Below are 13,067 nucleotides of genomic sequence, written 5' to 3'. Positions count from 1 at the left end.
ATACATCATCAATGATAGTCTATTCTGATTCTAAGTAGACACTCACATTACAGCTCTTCTGCCAGATACATTGTTGAGGCAGTTATGAAACCTCAAACTGATAAAGGGTTGCCATAAAGATATGACAGGGAGTTTTGAAGTACTGAGCAAGGAAAGGAAAATTATATTAACCAAGTGTATGATAAACAGACATGGTCAGTGAGGGGATATGGAGATGCTGTGAGGGTTTCTCCACTGGCTTAAATTTAAATTCCTTTTTTATGTCTTTTTTGTTCATTTTTTAATTCTTTGATTATTGTACTTTATGTTAACATTGCTATTTATTTTTATTAATTGTCTAGTTATGTATTTATGTCAATTTTATTTTATGTTTTAATAATTTCATTTCTATTTGCATATTTTTGTTCCCCAATGTTCCTTTTATTTTGAGGCGGAGCCACCAATACCTCACTGCAAGTCACTGCCCCGAGTCTTTAAAGGCAAGCTGAAAGAGCGAGTTCCTTGTTCACTGAATGTGCTTTGGAGGAGAGTTAAGAGAGCTATTGCTGCTTTGTTTTTGTTTTGTTTTTTTTGGATTTCTAATTGACTTATTTTTTTCTTCTCTTGTTTCTGGATTACGATTTTCAGATTTAGGATTGGACTTGGCTTATTTGGATTGTCTTCTGGACAACTCCTTTTGATCCTTTTTTGAGCCTTGTGCTTTTTTCTTGTTAAAAATATTTTTATTTATAAAGAATACTAGAGGACTATTCTTACTTCAGCTAAAGGTTTTTCAATGGTTTTCCCTTTCCCTTAAGAGACACTTTAAATGACTGGGATAGTTAAGTGTATTTACACATTTTGAACAGAAAGCACCTAGAAAGCTGAAGCCAGACTGTTGAGTAGTCACTCAGGCTGCAGGAAAGTTAAGTCTTTTCTAGGCAGGTTAGGTAGGATTCTGGCCTGTTTTTGGCTCCAATTTGGACACAACAACCCTTCACTGTTTATGAATGCACCGAGTCATAACATGTTGCCAAAACGTGCACAGCTAATGTCTAAAAATATAAATCACTAAAGAAGGGCCCACATGGCTACCTCTTCCATTAACAACCTTGGATTCTCCACAACTGAAAAATACAGAACCACGTAATCCAATATTATTACAGCCTGTAAACATTCTACTATTCTCTTGGTTTTAATTTTTCTTACTTTTTTTGCTCCGTTGGTAATGGAGCACCCCCTGGCTATACTTGGCTGATACTGTTACCCAAGGCAACTTACCATATCACAGTGCAGTACAGTTATTTACATACATTTGTTTTGAATACTGGCAAATAACTTGCTGATAATCACACAGTGATCCTGATGTGGGAGACAAATCAGTAGCCATGTAGTTTGGAGGTACAGTAATCCCTCGCTATATCGCGCTTCGCCTTTCGCGGCTTCACTCCATCGCGGATTTTATATGTAAGCATATTTAAATATATATCGCGGATTTTTTGCTGGTTCGCGGATTTCTGCGGACAATGGGTCTTTTAATTTCTGGTACATGCTTCCTCAGTTGGTTTGCCCAGTTGATTTCATATAAGGGACGCTATTGGCAGATGGCTGAGAAGCTAGATTGCTTACTTTTCTCTTTCTCTTGCGCTGACTTTCTCTGATCCTGACGTATGGGGATTGAGCAGGGGGGCTGTTCGCACACCTAGACGATACGGACGCTCGTCTAAAAATGCTGAAAGATTATCTTCACGTTGCTATCTTTTGTGCAGCTGCTTCCTGAAACGACATGCTGCACAAAAGCTCGAAGGGCACGTATTGATTTTTGACTGAAAAACAAACTCTCTCTCTATCTCTCTCTCTCCCCCTGCTCCTGACAGAGGGGGTGTGAGCTGCCGCCTTCAACAGCTTTGTGCCGCGGTGCTTCGCATACTTAAGCCAAACAGCCCTATTGATTTGTTTGCTAGAGATTGTTTTCTCTATCTATGTGACATTCTGTGCTCCTGACACGCACTCCTTTGAAGAGGAAGATATGTTTGCATTCTTTTAATTGTGAGACAGAACTGTCATCTCTGTCTTGTCATGGAGCACAGTTTAAACTTTTGAAAAATAGATAAATGTTTGTTTGCAGTGTTTGAATAACGTTCCTGTCTCTCTACAACCTCCTGTGTTTCTGCGCAAATCTGTGACCCAAGCATGACAATATAAAAATAACCATATAAACATATGGTTTCTACTTCGCGGATTTTCTTATTTCGCGGGTGGCTCTGGAACGCAACCCCCGCGATGGAGGAGGGATTACTGTATAGTTTACTTACTACATTCTATTTTACCTGCAGTATACTATAACACACTTTCTTTCCTTGTGTAATTTAGTAATAGGGATCAAATTGTTTCCAAGATACAATAAGGATTTATAGAAATCTAAACAGCAACAGCAAGCTCTTTTCACAATAAGACTCCAACCCATAGGACTTATACTGTGTAGACAAGTACACTTGTTCTGCCTTAAATCCACAACACATTCAGAAAGTATTTAGACCCCATTACTTTTTTAATAATAATAATAATTCTTTACATTTATATAGTGCTTTACTCACTACTCAAAATGCTCTCCACACAGGGAGGACCCGGGAAGTGAACCCAAGATCTCCTTACTGCAAAGCAGCAGCACTACCACTGCGCCACCTTTTACATTTTATTACTTTGCAGCCTTATATTATAATCATTTAGATTAATATTTCTCTCATAAAACCACACTTAATAACCCAGAATGACAAAATGAAAACAGGATTTTAAAGATTTTTGCAATTTAAAAAAAAAAACTGAAATATCACATTGACACAGGTATTCACATGCTTTCAATGCACTAGAAATCTGGCATTTTATTGGTCACTGTTGAGATGTTTCTGCACCTTGTCAGAAGTCCACCTGTGGGTAATTCAAAAGACTGGATTAGGAAATGCACACAGCCTTCTACCATATATGAGGTCCTAAAGGTGGCAATGCATATCAGAGCAAAAATCAAATCATGAGGTCAATGTAATTGCGTGTAGAGTTTAGAAACAGGATTGTGCCAAAGCACAGCTCTGGGGAAGGCTACAAAAATTACTGCATCATTAAATAAATTCTAACTACATTCTGAAAATGTAATATTACAGAATTACTTTGAATAAGAGAATGAAAAAGAGAGAGTTCACTAAACTGTAAAAATGATTCATTGAATGTGAAAATGACTGGAATAAAAATATGCAGCCACAGCAGTCCCCCAGGACTGAACTTGGAAGCCGATGCTCTAAGATATCAGTCTATAATTGTTCATTAAGCTCTGTAAAATCTACCGTTAAACCAGACCTACTGTATAATATACAAATATGCAAAGCTCTAATAAGAGATCACTCCACATTTATAAAAAGCAAAACAATGGTTATAATCCTGAATGCCTGGATGAGGCAGAAGAGCAATACTTGTTAAGACCACATGAGACCAGGCAACATGTATGGTGATGCTCAATCTGTATAAGCATAATTCAAATTATTAAATGTTTTATATAGATTTCCTTGATATTTTCACATATACAGTTGATTATCATGTGTTGATGAAGACAATTTGACATAGCATATGCTGCTAATGTGGTGGAGGGAGGTGGGGGACATTGAGTCCGAATTGGCCACGTTCTGTGCCTCTATTGTTGAGGCAGCTGACCGGAGCTGTGGCTGTACGGTGGTCGGTGCCTGTCGTGGCAGCAATCCCCGATCTCGTTGGTAGACACCGGCGGTGAGGGATGCTGTCAAGCTGAAGAAGGAGTCCTACAGGACCCTTTTGTCCTGTGGGACTCTGGAGGCAGCTGATAGGTACCGGCAGGCCAAGTGGAATGCGGCTTTGGTGGTTGCTGAGGCAAAAACTCAGGCGTGGGAGGAGTTTGGGGAGGCCATGAAGAACGACTTTCGGACGGCTTCGAGGAGATTCTGGTCCACCATCCGGCGTCTCAGGAAGGGGAAGCAGTGCAGTGTCAACAATGTATATGGTGAGGATGGTGCACTGCTGACCTCGACTCGGGACGTTGTGGGTCGGTGGGGGGAATACTTCGAAGACCTCCTCAATCCCACTAACATGCCTTCCAATGAGGAAGCAGAGCCTGGGGACTCGGAGGTGGGCTCCCCCATCTCTGGGACTGAGGTCACCGAGGTGGTCAAAAAACTCCTTGGTGGCAGGGCCCCGGGGGGTGGGCGAGATACGCCCGGAGTTCCTCAAGGCTCTGGATGTTGTAGGACTGTCTTGGTTGACACCCCTCTGCAACATTGCATGGACATCAGGGACAGTGCCTCTGGACTGGCAGACCAGGGTGGTGGTCCCGCTCTTTAAGAAAGGGGACCGGAGGGTGTGTTCCAACTACAGAGGGATCACACTCCTCAGTCTCCCTGGAAAAGTCTATTTGGGGGTCCTGGAGAGGAGGGTCCGTCGGATAGTCGAGCCTCGGATTCAGGAGGAACAGTGTGGTTTTCGTCCTGGTCGCGGAACAGTGGACCAGCTCTACACCCTTAGCAGGGTCCTGGAGGGTGCATGGGAGTTCGCCCAACCAGTCTACATGTGTTTTGTGGACTTGGAAAAGGCATTCGACCGTGTCCCTTGGGGAATCCTGTGGGGGGTATTCCGAGAGTATGGGGTACCGGACCCCCTGATAAGGGCTGTTCGGTCCCTGTACGATCGGTGCCAGAGCTTGGTCTGCATTGCCAGCAGTAAGTCGAACCCGTTTCCAGTGAGAGTTGAACTCCGCTAGGGCTGACCTTTGTCACCGATTCTGTTCATAACTTTTATGGACAGAATTTCTAGGCGCATCCAGGGCGTTGAGGGGGTCCGGTTTGGTGGACTCAGGATTGGGTCACTGCTTTTTGCAGATGATGTTGTCCTGTTTGCTTCATCAGGCCGTGATCTTCAGCTCTCTCTGGATTGGTTCGCAGCCGAGTGTGAAGCGGCTGGGATGGGAATCAGCACCTCCAAATCCGAGACCATGGTCCTCAGCCGGAAAAGGGTGGAGTGCCCTCTCAGGGTTGGTAGCAAGATCCTGCCCCAAGTGGAGGAGTTCAAGTATCTTGGGACCTTGTTCACGAGTGAGGGAAGAATGGAGCGTGAGATCGACAGGCGGATCGGTGCGGCATCCGCAGTAATGCGGGCTCTGCATCGGTCTGTCGTGGTGAAAAAGGAGCTGAGCTGCAAGGCGAAGCTCTCAATTTACCAGTCGATCTATGTTCCTACCCTCACCTATGGTCATGAGCTATGGGAAGTGACCGAAAGAACGAGATTGCGAATACAAGCGGCTGCAATGAGTTTCCTCCGCAGGGTGTCTGGGATTTCCCTTAAAGATAGGGTGAGAAGCTCAGTCATCCGGGAGGGGCTCAGAGTGGAGCCGCTGCTCCTCCACATCGAGAGGAGTCAGATGAGGTGGCTCGGGCATCTGTTCAGAATGCCTCCTGGATGCCTCCCTGGTGAGGTGTTCCAGGCACATCTAACCGGGAGGAGGCCCTGGGGAAGACCCAGGACACGCTGGAGGGACTATGTCTCTCGGCTGGCCTGGGAACGTCTTGGGATTCCCCCGGAGGAGCTAGAAGAAGTGGCCGGGGAGAGGGAAGTCTGGGTATCTCTGCTCAAGCTGCTGCCTCCGCGACCTGACCTCGGATAAGCGGAAGAGGATGGATGGATATGTTGTTAATAGTAGACAATTAACCAGAAGTAGTGTCACATATACACGTATGATCTTCATGTGGCACCCTTTTAGGATACAATGGGAAAGGCGCTCTATAAATAAAATGTATTACAGTAATCCCTCCTCGATCGTGGGGGTTGCTTTCCAGAACCCCCCGCGAAAGGTGAAAATCTGCGAAGTAGAAACCATATGTTTATATGGTTATTTTTATATTGTCATGCTTGGGTCACAGATTTGCACAGAAACACAGGAGGATGTTGAGAGACAGGAACTTTATTCAAACACTGCAAACAAACATTTGTCTCTTTTTCAAAAGTTTAAACTGTGCTCCATGACAAGACAGAGATGACAGTTCCGTCACACAATTAAAAGAATACAAACATATGTTCCTCTTCAAAGGAGTGCGCGTCAGGAGCAGAGAATGTCAGAGAGAGAGAGAAAAGCAAACAAAAATCAATAGGGCTGTTTGGCTTTTAAGTATGCGAAGCACTGTTGGACAAAGCAGCTGCAAGGATGTACAATGTAAAGGTAGTCTTTCAGCATTTTTTAGAGGAGCGTCCGTATCCTCTAGGCTAGTGTGCAAACAGCCCCTCTGCTCACACCCCCTCCGTCAGGAGCAGAGAATGTCAGAGAGAGAGAGAGAGACAGAGAAAAACAAACAATCAAAAATCAATATGTGCCCTTCGAGCTTTTAAGTATGCGAAGCACAATGCGGGAAGCATGTCGCTTGACAAAGCAGCTGCACAGAATGGAGCAACGTGAAGGTAATCTTTCAGCATTTTTAGACAAGCGTCCGTATCGTCTAGGGGTGCGAACAGCCCCCCTGCTCACACCCCCTCTGTCAGGAGCAGAGAATGTCAGAGCAAGAGAGAGAGAGAGAGAAAAGCAAACAATCAAAAATCAATACGTGCTGTTTGATCTTTTAAGTATGCAAAGCACAGTGCGGGAAGCATATCGCTTGACAAAGCAGCCATATGTAAGCCCAGCAAGAAAGAGAGCAATGTGAAGGTAATCTTTCAGCGTTTATTGAGGAGCGGCCGTATCCTCTAGGGGTGCGAACAGCCCCCGTGCTCACAATATATTTGAGGAGTTTTATTTAATACGTAATATGTGCTCTGGTTGGGTAGCTTCTCAGCCATCTGCCAATAGCGTCCCTTGTATGAAATCAACTGGGCAAACCAACTGAGGAAGCATGTACCAGAAATTAAAAGACCCATTGTCCGCAGAAATCCGCGAACCAGCAAAAAATCCGCGATATATATTTAAATATGCTTACATATAAAATCCGTGATAGAGTGAAGCCGCGAAAGTCGAAGCGCGATATAGCGAGGGATTACTGTATTACTATTATTAAGTATATTCTGATAATAAATATAAAAAAACAGACTTTTATACAGTTAAAGAAAAGTATATGAGGCTATGTTGGTTTCATCTTGTAGTTCTTGATTTGTCTTATGTTTTGCATAATAGTTTTGTATAATAGTGTAAAGTAAGTCAGGAGAGACAGACAGTTTATTTTAACAGACAGACAGTTACATTAGCACCTTTGCATGTTGTGCTTATGTTACTCCCTCTATTTCTCTAATTATTACAAAAGAAGAAAAACACACTTTGGCTGCCACCACATTCAGTGCTAAAGTTACTATAGCATACTGAAAAAAGAGATCATGGAATACTGATACATAAAAAAACATTTACTTTTATAATTGGCTGCCCTGCCTTTTCTATTTCAGGAAAGGACTACAGCGTTCATTGTTTAAACTAAACTCATGGTAAAAAAAAACAGTCCCTAGTTATAATATTAAAGTGTCCCAAAACTAAAAAAATCCTTCTAGCTTGAGGTGCTTCTTCTCATTCTGCATTTTTTAGTTTCTGCATGAGGCTACTCACCTAATTCACACTAGACATTATGTCACTGTTTAAAATATTATTCTGTATTCAATCTGTTGGTCAGTCCTCACAGGAGCCCTCTTCATCGAGACCAAGACCAATGAGGCAAAAAAGAAACAACTAAGGTGACTTGGTGACCTTCTTAACAAAAATAATAGAAGGGAGTGGTGGGTGCAGTGAGTAAAGTATAAAACAAACAACTGAAACAAACACACTCTGGGTCCCACTGCACAGGTTGTGATCTTCAGTCTGTCTGTTGGCACTCTAACACACCACACTAAGGCACTCACTTTATCACCTCTTGTCTCTTTCCCTCACTCTCTCTCTCTCTCTGTTCCCTGGGCAAGAGATAACTTTAATGACATCCTGTATCACTTCTGGCCAGGCCCTAGAATCACTGGCCAAACATTTGCTCCAGGAACCACAAGGTAGAATTTTCTCTTCCATCTCCTGTTGTCTCTGTAGTCTTAGGCCTTTAGCTGCCTGATTTACTAGAATATAAGGGATATTCACATATGTTCCACTTCAATTACATCTTCCTTGGCCTCATTCTCGTTTCTGCCAAAAAGCTAAGCATCCTGTGGGTTGCCTGCACTTTGGCATCCATTGCATGTTTCCACATGGGGCACTTATCACTTTCACCTCATATTCATGCTGATGTCCATCCCAAATGTCCTCCTGGGGGCTCACCACAGCATAAATACATGCAGGATGTAAACCTCCTGTGCATTCTAGGAGATTTTTTTTCTACTATCCTCCTTATTGTACAAGGGATCAGTATAGACATATGTCCTCTTCCAGGCCTCCAGTTGCTTTAAACTTATGAATTATTGCCCTGATAGTGAGAATTGTCATTTTCAAACATTTATCTATATTTCCAGATGTATGCAGGTCAACAACATTTTGTTGGACATCATTGTGTTCTTAGGTCTTTCCCATTGTGACAGATGACTTAGGGAATTTGGCTTGTGTGGCACCTCAGATTTATTCACAAGTGAAACAGTCAGTCAAGGCTCATCATTTATGTTCTCTGATCCACTCAGATGAACATAAAATATGAATGGGGATACACGTCAGTTCAATGTACTTATATCACTTTCTAGGGGTGCCAATATTTGTGGCACACATATATTTGAAAAGATATTTGCCTTATGATAAGAATTTCTTTTTCCTTTTAATTATTTTATTTCAAGTAAAGGTGAGATTTTTGATAAAGTTCTGACAGAAAGATCAAGTTAATAAACAAGAGACATTTTTTCACACCACATTTTGCTTTTATTTACCGGGGGGTCAGAATATTAGTGGTGGCACTGTATGTCTTAACCTGGCTACGCCATATAAATGATCTTTAACAGTGCAGCAATAAAGAATCCCAGTTTCAAATAAATCTTTTCATTGCTGTAGACATAGTCATAACAGTAAACCGCATATTTATTTAGCAATTTAGAAAAGAGAAGGCATTTAAAATCATACCTTCAAATGTTGTGCAGGTACAGGATTTTCCATCAAAGGCAGAGGCCTTTAATTGAAATGAAGCAGAAATAAAATGTACTGTAACCTACTTCCTTGAAGAATCAATGAGAAGAACTAGGAGGTGACCCTACCACTTGACTCCATCTGGAAACTCTTTCATATTTTTATTTCTGCATGTATTTATTTGATTCTAATCTTATTGCACGTGCCCCATTGAGTTCCTAATGGATTCAACAAAATCAAATTAAATCAAAATGTCAAGTGCAAGTTTCACTTTCTATTTTAGGCAATCTGCACCAATAGGGCATGTCAGGCTGTGAGGCAAAGTTGATCAAGTTAATTACAGTGGTTTTGACAGACATTCAAGAAAAGCTGAGGGCCTTTAGGAAAGAACAAAGTAATACAGTGGCAAGTAAGTGAGTCAAGCAGATAGTACTGCATTGCATTTATAATAAAGAATTATAAAAAAAAAAACTATGACATATAAACTTGTTCTTAATAACTGACAGCTGAGCTGAAATGCTTCATTATCTTAATGAACAGCTGTCTAATAGCTTACAGCAGCTCAAAGACTGACAGAATTAAACCCTTGCCTCCCCCACTGTTTTGAGAAGGATTCAACAAAAATAAAATTGATTGAACTGAAATGCTATCAGGGTATTTTGTCCATGTAATAATAACCAACTTATGAACAAAGAATGAATAGTCTCTTGCTGGTGAGGTGTTACATTTTTATGACTTGACAAAGAATCCCTCTAGGAGTTAAAGAAGATAATTAAAGACCTTCAGGGGCAGTAGCTCTGTATATGGCACTCTGAGACTTACAACTGAGTCCTCTGTCTATCCTAAAAGTAAGGGACTGTACTGAGTGTTAATGAGTATTGAGCCCTTACACCTCCAGTATAGTGTTTGGAGACTATGGTGGTCACTTGGAAGATGCCAAAAGAACATCTAGCCATTCAATAAACTGAAGTAATCTAGACTTGTAAAGAGGCTATTGTTATGAGGGACACAACTCAAAATGGTGGCATTGAGCTTAATGGAGCAACCCCTCGCCAGATTTATGTGAAGAATATGTGAATCTTAAGATGTCCCAACAAAGGAAATAAAAGGGCTAATAGCTTGATTAGCCAGGTGAAAAGAGAATGTATCCTTGTTTACTGGGAGCAAGCTTTTTGTTTTACTGTCTGTGCTAATGTTTTTCTGATGACAGGATATACTTAACATTCATGAAATCAATCAAAATTGTCTGCATGTGAATTCTGGTATAATATTAGAGGTGTCAGGCATTCAACAACAACAACCAAAAAAAAAAAGATTAACCTCTTCAAAGGACGATAGATGGGCTCTGAAATCTGCAATTTTCATTTAATTTTATTTCCGATATGATACACTGTCTTTCAGATGGTTAGTGTACATTACATGAATTTTAAAACAGAGGCTCAAAACTCACCTTTTCCTTCAGTTCAGCACAGATTTCTTGCTGTCTTTTACGGTCATTCCTAAGTGCCTCTTCCTCTTCATAAGCAGCACATGCCTCTTTTATGGTCATCACTGCCTTCATCACTAAGTCCTGTTTGTCTCGCATCCAGCCTTGCAAAAGTGTTTTTTTCTGTTCTGTTGTAAAATAATACCAATCCCAAGCTCTCTGATGATCATTCTAGAAAAAAAGAAAGCAAGAACAGATGGATTAGTATTAAAGGACTGATAACCCCACATATGTTGAAGAGAGGCATTTTAAATTCAAGTAAATCTTGGGACTGTTCGATATATGATGGACAGAAAATTTCTTTCTATCTTCAAGTGCTAGGTTCAATGCCAGGCTGTCAGTATTCAAGTAAAAACATGGTTTACAGCTCAGATCCTGTCTCAGACTGACTGTGTGACCCTGAGGAAGTCACTTAATGCCTGCATACATACATGAACAATATATATAATATGTAATAAATTGCAAGAATATTTAATCTTGTAAATCAATTAAAGTACAAGTGTATACCAGATATGAAATAGTAATGCCATTGCACTGTTATCAGTTGTAGGGTAGAATGGTGGTATAATATTTAGCTCACAGCTCCAACATACTATCCTCAACGTCTATGTGGATTTTGTACATTCTTGATGTCTATGTGGATTTCTGTCCACATCTAAAGCACATTCAGGCTGGGTCACTTGGTAGCTTTAAAACACACCCCAAATGTGTGAGTGCTCATGTGTGCCTGAATTTGACCTGTACCAGACTGACACCCTATCCAGTGTTGGTTCTTGCCTTGTGCCCAATGCTACCAAAATAGGTTCCAGCCCCTCTCCTGAAAGGGGATTTAAAAATCTTTGAATGGATATTTTGTATGATATTCTCATTTTCACTTCAAAACATCTAGTCGTGATGCACATTGTGATTGGAGCTATACAGCGCACACAGTCACAGGAAGCTTCAAAACGAAAATTAACCTATACAAGGTGTTTGTTTTTTGGTGATACCAACTAAATGTACCTTCTACCTCACAATGCATGGTTAACACTTAGTTTGCATGCGGCAGTAAGGTACAACTTTCAAGATATTTTTTGTATAGACAAACACTGACTGGCTAACTACACACAATGATGGACAAGACTAAATAATGTTTGTGAAAATGTAATTTATTTTTGTACAACATACTCCACTATTTCATTCCATTATAACATACACAATGACCTTTAGCTTCATCAGTCTAAGGTTTTAAAGTATCAGCAAACCATGAAATACTTTTATTATTGAGGTGTCTCATAGTTCTGTTTCTTATCTATATGTGTATTGAAATGGTAGGAACAGAAACTTACAAAAAATGAACAGAAATTAGATCTGAAATGGATTTAACAATATAAGAAATAATTACAATTGAGACACTAATACCAAGAGTGACAGTTAGATTTTAACATATGGTAATGGATATATGTACAACATTTTCAAATTTAGAAAAACATTGATAATGACAAGTTGATGTAGTCAGTAAAGGGATTCAGGTATCGATTTCCACATTTATTTAAATATAACAGTTATGCATCAAGACAACTTCATAGTTTTCTTCTTCTTTCAGCTGCTCCCATTAGGCGTCGCCACAGTGGATCATCTTTTTCCATATTTTCCTGTCTTCTGCATCTTGCTCTGTTACACCCTGCACATCCTCCTTCATCATATCCATAAACCTTCTCTTAGGCCTTCCTCTTTACTTCTTGCCTGACAGTTCATCTTTAACATTCTTTTCCCAATATGTCCAGTATCTCTCCTCTGCACATGTCCAAACCAATGCAATTTCGCCTCTCTGACTTTGTCTCTCAACTGTCCAACCTGAGCCAACAAGATTACTTCATAGTAATAAAACAATTTTTCATCTCATTTGGAACTTACCAAATCTAATTACGAACTGTGGTGTGACCTAGCCTAACCTTACAAAATCCGCCGTTTCTGGGTTATTTGTAAATGAAAGTGTTAATGTATACTTAAGCTGATGTAAGAACTTTCTTCATAAATTGTATAGATCTCTTCACATTTTTGGCATCCCGGCCAGAAAGTAAAACAGATACTCCTCACTCAACCTACACTTAACTTGATGTCCCTTGAGGGGCATCTTGATGACATTTTTTAATTTCCAGCATTGCAGAAGGTAAAACTAACAATGACTAACAATTAACTGAGTGAACATACAGCCCACATTACATTATTTTGTCATACCTGGGGTGGTTGAAATTACATTTTTACAGAGGCCTCTTTCAGACCAGAAGGTGCCAAATGGATACTGAAGTCCAAATAAAAATCTATAATTCAACAAGTGACTACTGTGGTGGACAAAACTAGCTCCACTTACCTCTCTTGGGGAAAAAGCTGCAGACACTCTCTGAAATAGCCATTTAAATCCTCTGAAAGCCAAATTCTGACAATCCATTCTTGAGCTGTCTCTTTGAGGAGCTAAAAGCTGACAATGTCTTCTTTTTGTGGACCTGAAAGTTGAGATCCACTCTGCCAAGCCAGGCTCTATGGCCACACACT

At 40.7% G+C, this 13,067-nt stretch overlaps 1 protein-coding gene across 1 annotated transcript in view; it reads right to left on the bottom strand.

Annotated features, from left to right (window-relative positions):
• LOC114655444 (coiled-coil domain-containing protein 148-like) overlaps positions 1–13,067 on the bottom strand; it is a 201,791-nt gene that overhangs the window by 106,743 nt on the left and 81,981 nt on the right. The window contains exon 9 of the mRNA XM_051931438.1: positions 10,497–10,703. Within this exon, the coding sequence (XP_051787398.1) occupies positions 10,497–10,703 (207 nt within the window). The remainder of the gene's footprint in view (positions 1–10,496; positions 10,704–13,067) is intronic.

The sequence above is a fragment of the Erpetoichthys calabaricus genome, chromosome 8, assembly GCF_900747795.2.
Source record: "Erpetoichthys calabaricus chromosome 8, fErpCal1.3, whole genome shotgun sequence".
Lineage (NCBI taxonomy): Eukaryota > Metazoa > Chordata > Cladistia > Polypteriformes > Polypteridae > Erpetoichthys > Erpetoichthys calabaricus.
Note: the sequence above shows the minus strand (reverse complement) of the source record. Positions and strands in the feature narration are given on the sequence as shown.